This window comes from Salvelinus fontinalis, chromosome 11 (genome assembly GCF_029448725.1).
Source record: "Salvelinus fontinalis isolate EN_2023a chromosome 11, ASM2944872v1, whole genome shotgun sequence".
In the NCBI taxonomy this organism is placed as follows: domain Eukaryota; kingdom Metazoa; phylum Chordata; class Actinopteri; order Salmoniformes; family Salmonidae; genus Salvelinus; species Salvelinus fontinalis.
Window position 1 is genome coordinate 39,265,849 of NC_074675.1, and position 15,185 is coordinate 39,281,033.

At 42.1% G+C, this 15,185-nt stretch overlaps 1 protein-coding gene and 1 pseudogene across 2 annotated transcripts; one reads left to right on the forward strand and one right to left on the reverse strand.

Annotated features, from left to right (window-relative positions):
* Nucleotides 1–1,231: 1,231 nt before the first annotated feature.
* On the reverse strand, nucleotides 1,232–10,038 carry LOC129864725 (somatostatin-1-like; annotated as a pseudogene).
* LOC129865726 (thyroid receptor-interacting protein 6-like) lies at nucleotides 2,645–6,974 on the forward strand. 2 transcript variants are annotated; one of them, XM_055938690.1, is made up of 10 exons: nucleotides 2,645–2,720; nucleotides 3,082–3,286; nucleotides 3,563–3,696; nucleotides 3,955–4,068; nucleotides 4,240–4,821; nucleotides 4,993–5,089; nucleotides 5,239–5,405; nucleotides 5,607–5,785; nucleotides 6,401–6,521; nucleotides 6,667–6,974. In XM_055938690.1, exons 2-10 carry the CDS (start codon nucleotides 3,091–3,093, stop codon nucleotides 6,793–6,795), a joined length of 1,719 nt encoding a protein of 572 aa, XP_055794665.1. In that variant the 5' UTR covers nucleotides 2,645–2,720; nucleotides 3,082–3,090; the 3' UTR covers nucleotides 6,796–6,974. The 2 variants fall into 2 exon arrangements, with proteins under 2 accessions (XP_055794665.1, XP_055794666.1); XM_055938691.1 differs by having other exon boundaries at nucleotides 4,996–5,089.
* Nucleotides 10,039–15,185: the final 5,147 nt, after the last annotated feature.

Sequence of the window (15,185 nt, forward strand, 5' to 3'; positions counted from 1 at the left end):
CCTTGGATCACTGCACCACTCGAGAGCCCTTATGTAGGCTTTCATATAATGATATCTGGCACCACATGTCAGAACATAACATATTTTATTCCACAGGACAGTGATTTGCATAATGATAATTGGCACTGCATTTCAGAGAATATGTTACTTGTATACCAGTACAAACCCCCTCTTTTAAAATGTGAATATGCTTTTTAGATATTTTTCCTTTTTTAACATTTGGGTTGATTTGATGCTTTACAATGAAGATGACTAAGGCACAATGAAGTCTGTTTGCCTTTGTCTTACTGAGAAACCGGGTTCTCCATGCTGGCCACGTGGGCTGAGAACGTCCTTGTGTTCATTATGGGTTTTTGTTTAAGCTTAGCCTTAGGAGTATGATTTGTGCTGCTAATCCCCGTCAAAGCACTGTCGGCCATGTTTAGGTAATTCTGACATTGTGTTGATGTGATTCTTCATCCCGCTGTCTTCATTCGTTTTTAATGTAAAAACTGCTAGTATGATTTGATGGTTTTGAAGCTTCTCTTCTGACTACAAGACCCTTAAAATATCAATTTTATTGTTTTCTTTGTCCAGAATCATGTTTTGTTTCAGTATTTGATTCTTCACATAGTATAGGTCAATGAGCACAATGATATGAAGGTCCCTGTTTTGAGCACTATAAGTTTCATTTTTCACTATTTATTTCAACTCCTGTTGTGCTGCTATTGTCACTAAGATAATGTATGTCTGTGATTATGAGGGTAAGGGTCATCACTGTTTTCACTGTAATTTTATGTTCCACAGCATCCTATTGATAAGTACTGTAGAATAATCATATTTATCCATTTGAGGAATAGACTGAGCAGGTGGTTTGTACATGACTCAAGTTTGAAGTAGGTGTGTGAATGATTAGCTTTTTCCCCCCTTTAATGCGGATTGATCATACTACATAGACAATAAACCATTTTTTTTCATCAAACTACACCATGTGTATGTCTTTTGCTTGACCGCTGTACTAGACCCCAACCAATTCAGTATTATTACACATGATAACCTATGGAAAGGCACCATACTTAGTAGAACATTACACTTATTTGATTTGAGGTCCAGCATAACCAACATTCTAGACCTTAAACAATGCAACATATTAAGTAGCTGTCATTTACAGTACCTGTATGACATTGTAAGAAATGGGTCTTTAAATGATCCAAGAAGAAGAGGGACTGCTTGTTGATGGTGAGGAGGCGTACTAACATGTGATCTTCCAAAAGAAGTTCCGGCATCCTGCCTTGCGTTCCCGTTGGGTGAGGGGTAGCTGGCACACCACCTCCGACCTCACCCCGAGTGCCTCATCCAGGTCTGGTAGTACCTCGTTCACCCCCGCGGATGGGGTCATCAGGAGCAACATCTCCAGCAGGAGAATGTGGGAGAGGTCCTATAGAGTACAAACAATAGAATAAAATACAACTACCTGACTGGTACCATGGAAATTACCGTGGAGAGTTGATCTTTGTTGCTAGACTCCATAACATGTTTTTCATAGGACCCCTAATTCTGTCAGTTATTCAAGGACCAAAACATCATCAGAAGCTTCAAATCATTTAACAAGAAGAAGTTATGGTCATTTAATCTGACCAGTCCTCTTGAAATAGATTCACTTTTGAGTTGACAATATTACAGAAAATCTTTAAAGAATGAATAAAAACACTATACATGTTTATACCTGGTTCTTACATGCATCCTTATTCCTTGTGGGACAAGCCATAGATCTCGCACCTGTGGGATTGTGCGCGTGTTTAATTTTTTGAGTGTGTGTGTTGGTGCACTCTGGAACATAATGGTATACTACTGTCGTGTCTTTGGCTATGCCGGATTAAGTGTTATGACATGCTATTCTATAAAATACTTTCTCCGTAATTAATATTACCTGATTGAACTAATCATGTAAATGTAATTAACTAGAGAGGAGGGACACCACGAAAGAATATTTATAGAGCTGTTATCTTCCGAATAAACTCTTAAAGACCTAATCATATTTTACATCAATAGCAGTCAATATTAATCGGCATCTTATTCAGTCTCATCTGAAAGTTGTAAATTCTTGGTTATCTTCACGAACCCTGGCTAACAAGTTGAATCAGCAATAAAAAATTGGGTTTAATTATTTATTTACTAAATACTTAACTAATCACACAGAATCACACATACACAATTAAATCATAACTTGATTACAAATTGCCGTCATAAAGGAAAACGTCCCTAGCGGGCGGAACAGATATGACAGCTTGTTACACGAAGGAAAAGGGCTGGGTTTGAGTGAAAGAGCGGGAGACTGTCACATCATTAGAGTAGGGAGAGGAGGGGGGGAGAGGTATTTATGACTGTCATCAACCTACCCCCAGGCCAACGTCATGACACTACATAGCTGGATCAATGAGCTAGACAACTTTGATAACCGGTTCATTAAGGAAGTTAAACTTAGATGTGTTGTTTCGGTTGAGTCAATTAGACCAGGGTTTCCCAAACTCGGTCATGCGCCCCCACCCAGGTGCATGTTTTGGCTTTTGCCATAGCACAACACAGCTGATTCAAATAACGACTCATCAACCTTAATTATTTGTATCAGCTGTGTATTGCTAGAGAAAAAATAAAAACATGCACCCAGGGAACCTCTGGATCAGGCCATTACCCATTTCAAGGTTCTTTCCAAAGAATAACTATTCTTTCCGACTGTTCAGGTAAGTTAGCTGCTTAACTCATTGATTGTGCTTTGTGGTATACTCTTTTGTCTCTGTCTGCTGGAATTCCCTGATGGTTGGGATTGATGCTGTCTTTCTGCTTCTCAACTATAAGCCTATGGTTTAACTGCGTATGTGAGTTGACATAAGAAATCCAGGTTGAAGTATTTTTGGAGTTCCAGTACTTACCTGTGACAAATATGCAATCAGCAAGTATGTTGGTGTGACAGGGAATCTTCTTGCCAAAATAGGACAGTGCATTTTTATTTATTTGAGAATCTCATTAATACCAACATGTAAGTGTTTTGTTATAGTGTAACTGTTGAATCACTTTATTTATTTTATTTTTATTTTTTTTCAGAACCCTGCCATGTCTGGTCCTACCTGGCTGCCTCCGAAGACTCCGGGTAGCCTAGAGAGACCTGTCCCCCTGATGTCTGACTCTGGGCTAGCCGTGTACAGACAGCCACCCAAGGTCTCCTCGGACACCCGGCCCAAGTATGTGGTCTATGACCAGAACGGAGGGGGAGGAATGGCCACTAGGTACATGGCTTCTGCACCCACAGGTAAGAACAGTGGTGGGCCTTACGTTAGGCTTGTGTGAAACTTTGCTATATTGAGAACTGTTGATGGACTATTGTGAAAATCAGAAGTCTGTTCTGTAGCTCAAGCCTTGGAGTAGAGCGTTGGACCTGACACACTACTGAGTACACCTACACCTTTGGTGATTAGCACTTGATGTAAATAAATGTTTGTCATGTGGTTAATGTTAAGTGTGTACCCTGTGGTTATTAAGTCTTGTTTGTAAATGTAAAGTGCACTGTTTTGTATGGGTTCCACAGCTGGGCCCATGCAGCACCACCAAGAGGACCCAGGGTTTCACCCTAAATCTAATGACCACTACTACCAACCACCTCCCCAAGGTTTCGAAGAAGACCAATCCTGGAACCCTCACATGGAACGCTACCAGCTTACGGTAGGTTGTAATTGCTTCTGTAGCCTGGAATTCCCACTGACTATTGGTTTATTTCTCCATTGTGTTTAGTGTAGTTTCTATGCAAAGATTTGTAGTAATGTAATATTGTTATGAATCCAGAAAAAGCTCATAATATTCAAATAAAAATGTATTGGGACAAAGGACAAACACATGTGCAAATTTCAACATTTGCTCTACCTATCCATCTCCTTCTGTTGTGAAATTTTATGAAGGCACCCATCTTTGTGATCCTTTCAGCACTGGGTAACTCCTGAGACGCTCATTGGACACCACTCCAACAGTGATGTGGAGATTGACTCACTCACCTGCATGCTGGCTGATCAGGACTGCCATTCACTAAACGGCACGCAGGTAGGCTGACTGACTACATGGGACTGTGGAATAAAGGATTCCTCCAGAACAAACATGTGACTTGGTTTATTTTCATATCTGTCTGAAAGTGTTTCACTGGGTCCTCTGGATATTTATACCTTGGTTAGTTATAGTGTAAGGAATGCATAAACATTGTCCGTTCTTTCCCAGCTGTACGACAATGTTCCTTACAAGAAATACATCTTGGGGGACCGCTACACACCCTCAGACCAGCCAGGAGACACATCTCAGGGAGAGCCATCTATGGGTTTCCCACCTCAGTCCACGGACCATCCTACACCCCCAAACCACAGTTATCCCCACCAGGGTCTCCAGTACTTCCCCCAGCCAGACGACACCGACGCCCAGGTCTCCAAACCCTACCCCCAGCCTGTCCCTGCCTCCTACACTACTGCCTCCACCCCTACTGGCCCGAGGTTCAGTGTCCAGGTCAAAACAGCCCAAACTGTCACCTACTTCCAGACTGGTAGGCAAGCCGAACAGTCTTACACTCCTCCCCCACACCGCCATCATGCACTGCGGTCCCTGCCCAATAATCAGACTGGCCCCCAGGGCTGGTACCCTCCCCACCCTGCTTCCCAAGCCCAGGAGCTGCACTCTGAGAGGGGTTACAAGGGGAGTGCCGCAGGGTTTGGAGGGAGAGCTACCCAGTGTCCCATATCCAATAGAGGCCCAGAGACTCACCAATCAGGGTCAGGCTCAGCACCAAGCTCCGCCTGTCAGCCCAGTAAGGTGAGTGTCTGGAGTTCAAACATCTACTACTGTTTGTGGGGTCTTTTTTTTTTTTAAGGTGAACTATGATCATTTTTGAATACGTATCTTCAGTCTCTTGGTTTCACTGACCTAAATGGGTAAGTAAAATCTCTATGCTAATTTTTCTGGATAATGTTCATATTTGTCCAGCAGGGGACAGCAGCTCTGAGGCCAGAGGATGAGTTGAACCAGCTCACTAAGAAGTTGGTGTATGACATGAATCATCCCCCTACAGAGGAATACTTTGGTATGATTTATTTCTAAAGAAATTCTCTCCTTTCTGCTGACTGGACTGTTAATTACATCTTAATTTCCCCTTGGGCGACTCAGTTCAATTCCACAATATGTCCCTCCCATTTGTCTCATCTCTTCTCCCCTTTCCCTCCATACTTCCAGGTCGCTGTGCACGTTGCGGCGACAAAGTCCTTGACGGCAGTGACTGTATTACCATGGAGCAGGTGTTTCATGTGGATTGTTTCACCTGTGTCACCTGCCACGCTCATCTCCGAGGGCAACCGTTCTACGCCATTGACAATCAGAGCCACTGCAGGAGCTGTTACATTGTGAGTGGCTATCACTGACTGTCCTTTTTGTATTGAAGGCTCATCTTTTTTTTTCTATATTTCCCTTTAGCAGTGTTCTCTCAATTCATCAGCTGATCTCTCCATGTCTTCTGTGCTCTTGCAGTCTATATCCATATCTATTGTATTCTCATTCACACTATTCTGTCTGAGCCTGTGGTACCCCTCTCCCTCCCCCATCAGAGTGTCCTAGAGCGCTGCTGCATGTGCTCCAAGCCAATCCTGGACCGTGTCGTGCGGTCCATGGGCAATGCCTACCACCCGCACTGCTTCAACTGCGTGGTGTGTGGCTGCTGCCTGGACGGCGTGCCCTTCACCGTGGACACCACCTACCAGAACCACTGTATAGACGACTTCCACAGGTCAGAAACATGGATAGACCACACTGACCGTACTCTGTGCCAGACACTGACTGTATTTTTTTTACCCCTGATTTTATGATATCCAATTGTTAGTGTTGTCTTGTCCCATCACTGCAACTCCCGTACGTTCTCGGGAGAGGCGAAGGTCTAGAGCTGTGCGTCCCCCCCCGAAACATGAAATATCCAAGCCGCACTGCTTGACACACTGCTCACGTAACCCGGAAGCAAGCCTCACCAATGTGTCGGCGGGAACACCGTAGAACTGGCGACAGTGTCACCGTGCATGCTCCCGGCCTGCCACAGGAGTTGTTAGAGCGCGATGGGATAAAGACATCTGTGCCAGCCAAACCCTCCCCTAACCCGGATGACGCTGGGCCAATTGTGTGCCGCCTCATGGATCTCAAACCCTGGGCTTTAGTGATGACTCAAGCAGTGCCTTTTACTGCTGCGCCAATGATTTTACTTTAGGCATGCAATCAACGGAAACACTAGCACAACAATCAGATATAATCTGTCCAATACTCATGTCTAAAACTTCATTACACTTTATGAGTATTGGACAGACTATCTGATTGTTGTGCTAGTGTTGACACTGGTGCTTCCTGTCCCACACAGGAAGTTTGCCCCTCGCTGCTCAGTGTGTGGCCAGGCCATCATCCCTGGACTGGGCCAGGAGGAGACGGTCAGTATAGTGGCGCTGGACCGCAACTTCCACGTCAACTGCTATGTGTGTGAGGTGAGTGGTCACTGTTAGTTAAAAAGGTCACTCAAGTTGAATGATGTTGGCAGGCTATCACATCAAATGTACACAGAACCCTCAGTTGCATCTAATCCAGTGTTTCTGGATTGACTTTTTTTTTTTTTTTTTGTCCCCCCCCCAGGAGTGTGGTCTGCTCCTGTCGGCTGAGGGTGAGGAGCGATGCTGTTACCCCCTGGACGGTCACATCCTGTGTAAGGGCTGCAACGCCCAGCACATCCTGAACCAAACGTCAAAATCTCCTGACTGCTAAGAACAGATGTGGAATTAGTTCTACCCCCTTTCTGATACATAACCTTAACCACAAGGGGAAGATGTTAAAATGACTTTAGATGAGTGTCGAAGGGCAACTTAATCCCCCATCACTTATATCAGCTGACAGCTCATCTTTAATCTTCAGAAGCCCAAAGCAGAGGGCTGTACTACCCCCCCCCCCCCATTCAAACCTTTGACTGCTCATCTCACACCACTATCCTGCATGTTGCGCACCATCCCGCCAGACACAGGTGGGATTGACATTGTGGAGATGTTGACGTTGTGGAGGATAAGTAGTCAAATGAGGTGATATTGAGGAAGGGGACGGTAATGAGGAAGTGTGTTCCTGGCTGTGGGGTAACTGACCAGTCCAGATAATGGAACATATATTTTGTATTCTACTAAAGTCAATAACCTTGCTGAACTGCCTCATAAGCAAAGTTCACATATGCAATGTATTTCTGTGACTGAGTTTATATTGCAGGTGGTTTTGGTTGTGGAGTGAATATTTTTGGAGACCTTTCATGGCAACGCTAGTGGGTGTTGTCAGTGTGCGTTGTGCAGTGAATATAATAGAGTTTTTGCAAAGATTAATTAGAGAACAAGATCACTGAAGTCATTGCTTTGATCTCATTGGATGTTACTACAGAATTTAGGCTGTCCATATAATAATCTTGAACCACATGTCATAACATAATATTTTATTCCACAGGACAGTGATTTGTATACTGATAATTGGTACTGCATTTCAGAGAATGTTACTTGTATACCAGTCCAAACCCTCTTTTAAAATGTGAATGTGCTTTTTAGATATTTTACCTTTTAACACTTGGGTCGATTTTACACTTTAATATGAAGATGAATACGACCCAATGAAGTATGCCTGTCTTACTGAGAAACGGGGATCTCCATGCTTGCCACGTGTAAGCTTAGCCTTAGGAGTTTGATTTGTTGACCGTGTTTTAAGTAACTCTGCGACATTGTGTTGTAATTTCTCCTTGAGATTCTCCATCCCGCTGCCTTTGGTTTTTAATGTTAACTTCTAGTATGTTTTGAAGCTTCTCTTCTGACAACAGACCCTTAATATCAATTCTATTGTTTTCTTTGTCCAGAATCATGTGTTTCAGTATTTGATTCTTCACATATAGGTCAATGAGCACAATGATATGAAGGTCCCTGTGAGCACTATTAGTTGCATTCACTTTTTATTTCAACTTCTGTTGTGCTGCTATTGTCATTAAGATAATGACTGTTATGAGGGTAAGGGTCAGCGCCTTGTTTTCTAATTTATTTTCCACAGCATCCTATTGATAAGGAATGTAGAATAATCATATTTGTCCATGAGAGGAATGTACTGAGCAGGTGGTTTGTACAATTTGACTCAAGTTAGAAGTAGGTGTGTGAATGATTAGCTTTTTTTTTTTTCTTCGATAATGCTGATTGTAGTATGATCAAAGACAATAAACCATCCTTTCATCAAACTACACCATGTGTCTTTTGCTTGACCGCTGTACTAGACCCCAACCTATTCAGTATTATTACACATGACAACCTATGGAAAGGCACCATACTTAGAACATTAAGTTTATTTGATTTGAGGTCCAGCATAACCAACATTCTAGACCTTAAACAATGCAACATATTAAGTAGCTGTCATTTACAGTACCTGTGTGACACTAAGAAATAGGTCTTTAACCTCAAGGCTCAGACCCCTTTGACCACCCCCCCCCCCCCCATTTTCACCTAAAATGACATACCCAAATCTAACTGCCTGATGCAAGGATATGCATTTTCTTTGTACCATTTGAGAGGAAATACTTTGAAGTTTGTGGAAATGAAGGAGAATATAACACAGATCTGGTAAAAGATGAGAGTTCAAAAAAGGTTGTCCTGTCGTTGAAATGCAAGCAAAAGACAATGTATTCTGTCCCAGGTGCAATTTAGATTTTGGCCACTAGATGGCAGCCATGTATGTGCAAAGTTTAAGCCTGATCCAATGACCCATTACATTTCTGTTAACTGTTGTATCAAGACTGTCCAAATGTGTATTTTAAAAAAAAAAACTTTTCATGTTCAAAACTATGCACACTCAAACAATAGCATGGGTTTCTTTCACTGTAATAGCAATTGCAAATTGGACAGTGCAGTTAGCTTAACAAGAATAATCTTTCTGCCAATATCAGATGTCTGTCCTGGGAAATGTTCTTGTTACAACTTCTTGCTAATTGCGTTGGTTCATGTGGACTTCCAAAAGAAGTTCCTGCATCCTGCCTAGCGTTCCCGTTGGCTGCAGCACCACCTCTGAACTCACCCCCAGTGTCTCCTCCAGGTCCGGGAGTACCTCGTTCTCCGCTGTGGCCGGAAGGTCCCACATCTGTAGCAGGATGATACTGGAGAGGTCCTATAGAGTAGAAAATGTATAAAAAGCAACTACAGAAAGAGAACTACCTGCCTGGTACCATGGATATTTGATATTTGTTGCTAGACTTCATAACATGATGGTTTTCATGGGACCACTTCTGTCTATTTCCTGGACCAAAACAGACGCTTCATGAAATAATTTAACGTAGAAGTTAGTCATATCTGACCAGTCCTCTTGAAATTGTAAAACTTCTGAGTTGACAATATTATAGAATATCTTTCAAAATTAATATAAACACTATACACATTAGTCCTGTTTATAACTGGTTCTAACATGAATAGTTTGTCCTGATCTTGTCCACATTTTGATTGTGCCCACATTTTTAGAGTAGATTAAATTTGCTATCTGATTGTGATCAGATCTTCCTGGACACCTTCAGAGGGAGTAGGCACCCATTGTATCTGGATATGTTACAAATGTAGATTGATTTAGACAATGAAACCATTGAGTTATGGCATCAATATTTGACTTAAAATAAATAACTTGATTTGAATGAATGTCAAATAATTTGAATGCAGGGACAAGGACATTTGTTCACAATGCGGACATAATGGATGGATAAGAGACACATTTTACCACCATGTGTCGTTGGAACGGCTACAATGTGGGCACTATCAGAATGTGGATAAGATTGGACAAAGGACTCATGTAAGAACTAGGTATAAATGAGGCTATTGACAAGTTAGTCAACCACTCGCCTTGTTGTCCTTGGTTATGTCTGCTCTCTGTAGTCCGTTTAGCTGTGTGGAGCGATGCTGACCCTCGCTAGCAACACTGAAGCAGAGCCACCAGTAACACCTGTATCTGGGAACACAGCATCTACCCTGTCAGTATGTTTGGCTATTGATTCAAATGTATATCGATTGTATCCTTCAATGCTATATTCAGCAGCAATAATCTTAGTCTGGATATCCAACAATAACCAGCCTAGAGTGGAGAACAAAACAAATGGCTGGATCTGAGAGAAGGAAGAAGGTTGTTCGGTCCACATACAAAACACAGCCCCGTTGAAGTTGTACGTAACATTGGCGCAACCAATATATACATTTCTCCATCCTTGGATCATCTTCCCTCAGACCAACACAGGAATGTGATTGGTTCCCTGTACAGTGCACTACTTTTGACCAGGGCCCTCTCTGAAAGGGTACCCTATTGGGAATAGTAAAGGCACCCCATCTGAGACTCATTCACAGTCTAGTGTTGGTCCAGTATAAGGTGCTAACAGAGGTTGGAGGTTGACGTCCTCAGCCAGGTGTTGACGTCCTTCTCAGCCAGGTGGTGTGTCAGTTGAGATTAGACCCACCAGCCCAGGTGTATCTGGAATGATGTGTGGTTCTGACACTCCACACAGAGCTGCTAATTATATGAAGTGACTCAAATGTTAATTGGAAGGTCTGCCTACTGTCCACTCAAGCCTTAGTAACATAAACTAATGAAAATGCTATTTTGTTATTTGAATTGCAATATATATTGCAATATTCTAATGTTATCTAAGACCTTCATAAACACAGCCAAATGATTATTTTTGTGATAGCATATACGGCATTTATTAATTACGTTGTTAGACTATGGATCAATCCACCAGAGAGGAGGAGCGTAATGAGTTCTGTGGTTGCCATGGCACCGTGAGGTCGTATTGCATTTTCCCTTACAAACTTTTTGTTTAACTAATTAGCTTGTTATTATAGTCTGAATAATTTGAATCTTTAATTTGATTATGCCAACTGTCTGGAGGTTGAGGATGGAGAGAAGCCTGAAGGCAGAGGTGTAAAGAGACGACAGATGACTATTACCGTATGGAATCATGGAATAAATTATAAGGCTACTCCTGAATTACTATTGTGTGGTGTGCTTTCTGGCGCTTGGTGGTGCTACATTTTGGTATTAGGGAAGAGTAGCTAGCTAGCTAGTCCAGTGGCTAGTACGGAACTGTAACTTTATCTGACTGAGTCCTACTACGAAGCCACTGTCACGTCTACTCCGGCGGGCGACGTCGCTAGAATACTAACCACCGGTCCTGGAATTCATCATTACGCACACCTGGCACTCATCATTACGCGCACCTGGCACTCATCACCATGATTCACACCTGGACCCGATTACCTCCCCTTTATAGGTCCCTCCCTTTGTTCATTCCTCAGTTGGTATTATCCCGGTGTTCATGTATTCCGCTTCTGTTATGCTGGCTCGCTACTTGGTTGTTGTTTATTAAACGTTTCACCTGCTTCTCGACTCACAGCGGCTTCATTACAGCCACAGATGGCGTGGATGGTGAGACACCATGATGACAGCGTTCTGCCTTCATGCTCTCAAGCCATTAACAAAGTGTAATTGGGGACTATTCTTTGGGTGCTGAAGCTCCAGTCCGACCACACTAGTAGCCACTCACCTCCGCTCAAGTTTAATTGGCTAGGAGACAGCTATACAGAAATGTAGATTGCTTTAGCGTCTGCTAAATTACATATATTGTGTTACATTTTCTTCATATTGAATGAAAGTATACTTGGAATGTGTTACAAGTATACTTTAGGTATACTGTAAGTGTATTACAAGTATACTTGTAATACATACTTAGTATGCTTTTAGTATATTTTATGTATATTTTTACCTAAGTTTATACAAAGTGTACAAAACTGAAGTGCAAAATACCACTGGTGCACAGTTACATTAAAATTGCCACTCCAGCCACAAAGGCCTGCTCCTATTCCATTCCTTTACTTCGATTTGTGTGTATTAGGTAGTTGTTGTGGAATTGTTAGATTACTTGTTAGATATTTCTGCACTGTCGGAACTAGAAGCACAAGCATTTCACTACACTCGCAATAACATCTGCTAACCATGTGTATGTGACCAATACAATTTGATTTGATTTAAATTAAATCAAATTGACATTCTGTGTGTGTGTGTGTGTGTGTGCATAATGCTTTTTTTTCACAGTCTTTTCCAAAGTGGCCTGGGGGTCTTGTGAGTGCTGTAGAGGGAAACAGAAGACGTGTGTTCATGGATGTGTCCATAATAGCAAATGATAGCTCCAACCGTCCAATAGTTAGATCCAAAGAAAACTGGACCCGCTCAGTTTGACACAACTGCATTTAGCGTCTATCGGAGGTTACTCGCGTATTATGAACTAAGTGACGCAAGTTGATTAAGAATGATTTACAGTTGAAGTCGGAAGTTCACATACACCTTAGCGAAATACATTTAAACTCAGTTTTTCACAACTCCCGACATTTAATCCTAGTAAAAATTCCCTGTCTTAGGTCAGTTAGGATCACCCCTTTATTTGAAGAATGTAAAATGTCAGAATAATAGTAGGGGAAATTGTTTATTTCAGCTTTTATTTCTTTCATCACATTCCCAGTGGGTCAGAAGTTTACATACACTCAATTAGTATTTGGTAGCATTGCCTTTAAATTGTTTAACTTGGGTCAAATGTGTCGGCTTGACTTCCACAAGCTTCCCACAATAAGTTGGGTGAATTTCAGTTCTTTTTCAGTTCTGCCCACACATCTACTGTGGGATTGAGTTCAGGGCTTTGTGATGGCCACTCCAATACCTTGACTTTGTTGTCATTTTGCCACAACTTTGGAAGTATGCTTTGGGTCATTGTCCATTTGGAAGACCCATTTGGAAGACCCACCCAAGCTTTATCTTCCTGACTGATGTCTTGAGATGTTGCTTCAATATATCCACATAATTTTCATTCCTCATGATGCCATCTATTTTGTGACGTGCACCAGTCCCTCCTGCAGCAAATCACCCCCACAACATGATGCTGCCACCGACGTGCTTCAGGGTTGGGATGGTGTTCTTCTGCTTGCAAGCCTCCCCTTTTTACCTCCAAACATAACGATGGTCATAAACCCAGGACATCAATTTCTGGAATTTTCCAAGCTGTCTAAAGGCACAGTCAACTTAGTGTATGTAATCATCTGACCCACTGGAATTGTTAAACAGTGAAGTATAAGTGAAATAATCTGTCTGTAAACAATTGTTGGAAAAATTACTTGTGTCATGCACAAAGTAGATGTCCTGACCGACTTGCCAAAGCTATAGTTTGTTAACAAGAAATTTGTGTAGTGGTTGAAAAACGAGTTTTAATGACTCCAACCTAAGTGTATGTAAACTTCTGACTTCAACTTTATATGCCCACTGCACCTATGAATCCAGTATAATGTATAGAACAGACACAATTCCCTATTCTATCTCAAAGACACTCATATTTAATCTACACCATACATTCCTATCTGAACGTTCTGTAATGTAACATCCTCCTGAACAGGCCCGTGGAGACTCCATCTACCGGCCGTATGACTGTGTTACTGTAACTGAGGTGGTTTGGTGACTGACCACGCTTGTGTGATGCGTAACCTTGCCTGAGACCTGAAGAGTTGTTTTGTAGTCGATGCCTGTAGGCTTTGGCTTGGCAGGCAAGTGAAGTGTTAATAATCAGGGTATACTCAGTTAACAATGACTACAAGCTGACTGTAAGTGTTAGATCTCCAGTGTCACTTTGACCTCAAAGTATAAAACAGTGATGCATCGTCCATAAGGTTCGGGTCAAATCAAATGACATTTTATTCGTCACATACACATGGTTAGCAAATGTTAATGCAAGTGTAGCGAAATGCTTGTGCTTCTGGTTCCGACAGTGCATTAATATCTAACAAGTAATCTAACAGTTCCCCAACAACTACCTAATACACACAAATCTAAAGGGGTGAATGAGAATATGTACAGATAAATATATGGATGAGCGATGGCCAGGTGGTATAGGCAAGGTGCAATAGATGGTATAAAATACAGTATATACATATGAGATGAGTACTGTAAGATAGGTAAACATGATTAAAATGGCATTATTTAAAGTGGCATTGTTTAATGTGACTAGTGATCCATTTGTTAAAGTGGCCAGTGATTGGGTCTCCATGTAGGCAGCAGTCTCTCTGAGTTAGTGATTGCTGTTTAGCAGTCTGATGGCCTTGAGATAGAAACTGTTATTCAGTCTCTCGGTCCCAGCTTTGATGTACCTGTACTGACCTCGCCTTCTGGATGATAGCGGGGTGAACAGGCAGTGGCTCGGGTGGTTGTTGTCTTTTATCTTTTTTGCCTTCCTGTGACATCGGGTGCTGTAGGTGTCATGGAGGGCAGGTAGTTGGCCATCGGTAATGTGTTGTGCAGACCGCAGTTCCCTCTGGAGAACCTTGCGGTTGAGGGCGGAGCAGTTACCGTACCAGGCTGTGATACAACCCAACAGGAGGCTTTCGATTGTGCATCTGTAAAAGTTAGTCATGGTTTAGGGTGACAAGACAAATTTCTTCAGTCTCCTGAGGTTGAAGAGGCGCTGTTGCGCCTTCTTCACCACACTGTCTGTGTGGGTGGATCATTTCAGTTTGTCGTTGATGTGTACGCCGAATACATTTAAAATATCCACTTTCTCCACTTCTGTCCCTTCGAGGTAGATAGAGGGGATGCCTTGTGGATAGGGGATGCCCTGTCATCATGGCATGTTAGTTATGATTTCCAACAATTGCAATGAATATGATTATGTCTGTACAATTCCGTACTCTAAAAATAGCCTATCACCTTTGGACAGCAATTTAGAAATACAATTCTCCAACAGAATGGAGAAAACTAAATATTTGGTTAATTAAGAAACAATATCAATAAAAAAAATTATATCTATCTTTTGGATGTCTGTGATAAACTTTTACATGGAAATGTTATTTTCCAGTCTGTAGGACTCCACTATGTCTGACAGTACAATATGCAGTACAATCACATACTGTTTTTCTAATTGAGGCCGGAACATGATCAACACCCATATCCTGTAGGTAGGCAGGGTCGCCACGGTGTAAGGACTTGTTGTGTCTTGCCATCTGGTAGTCCTTGTTTCCCAAAGGGAAAGTTTTTGGATTTACAAACTGCTGGCCACTAGGTAGCCTACCCTATTTTAAATGAATGAA

Coding starts and splice junctions, on each gene's coding strand:
- LOC129865726 (XM_055938690.1), top strand. CDS start 3,091: ATGTCTGGTCCTACCTGGCTGCCTCCGAAGACTCCGGGTAGCCTAGAG. Junction 3,287..3,562: donor CATGGCTTCTGCACCCACAG/GTAAGAACAGTG, acceptor TGGGTTCCACAG/CTGGGCCCATGCAGCACCAC. Junction 5,786..6,400: donor TGTATAGACGACTTCCACAG/GTCAGAAACATG, acceptor TGTCCCACACAG/GAAGTTTGCCCCTCGCTGCT.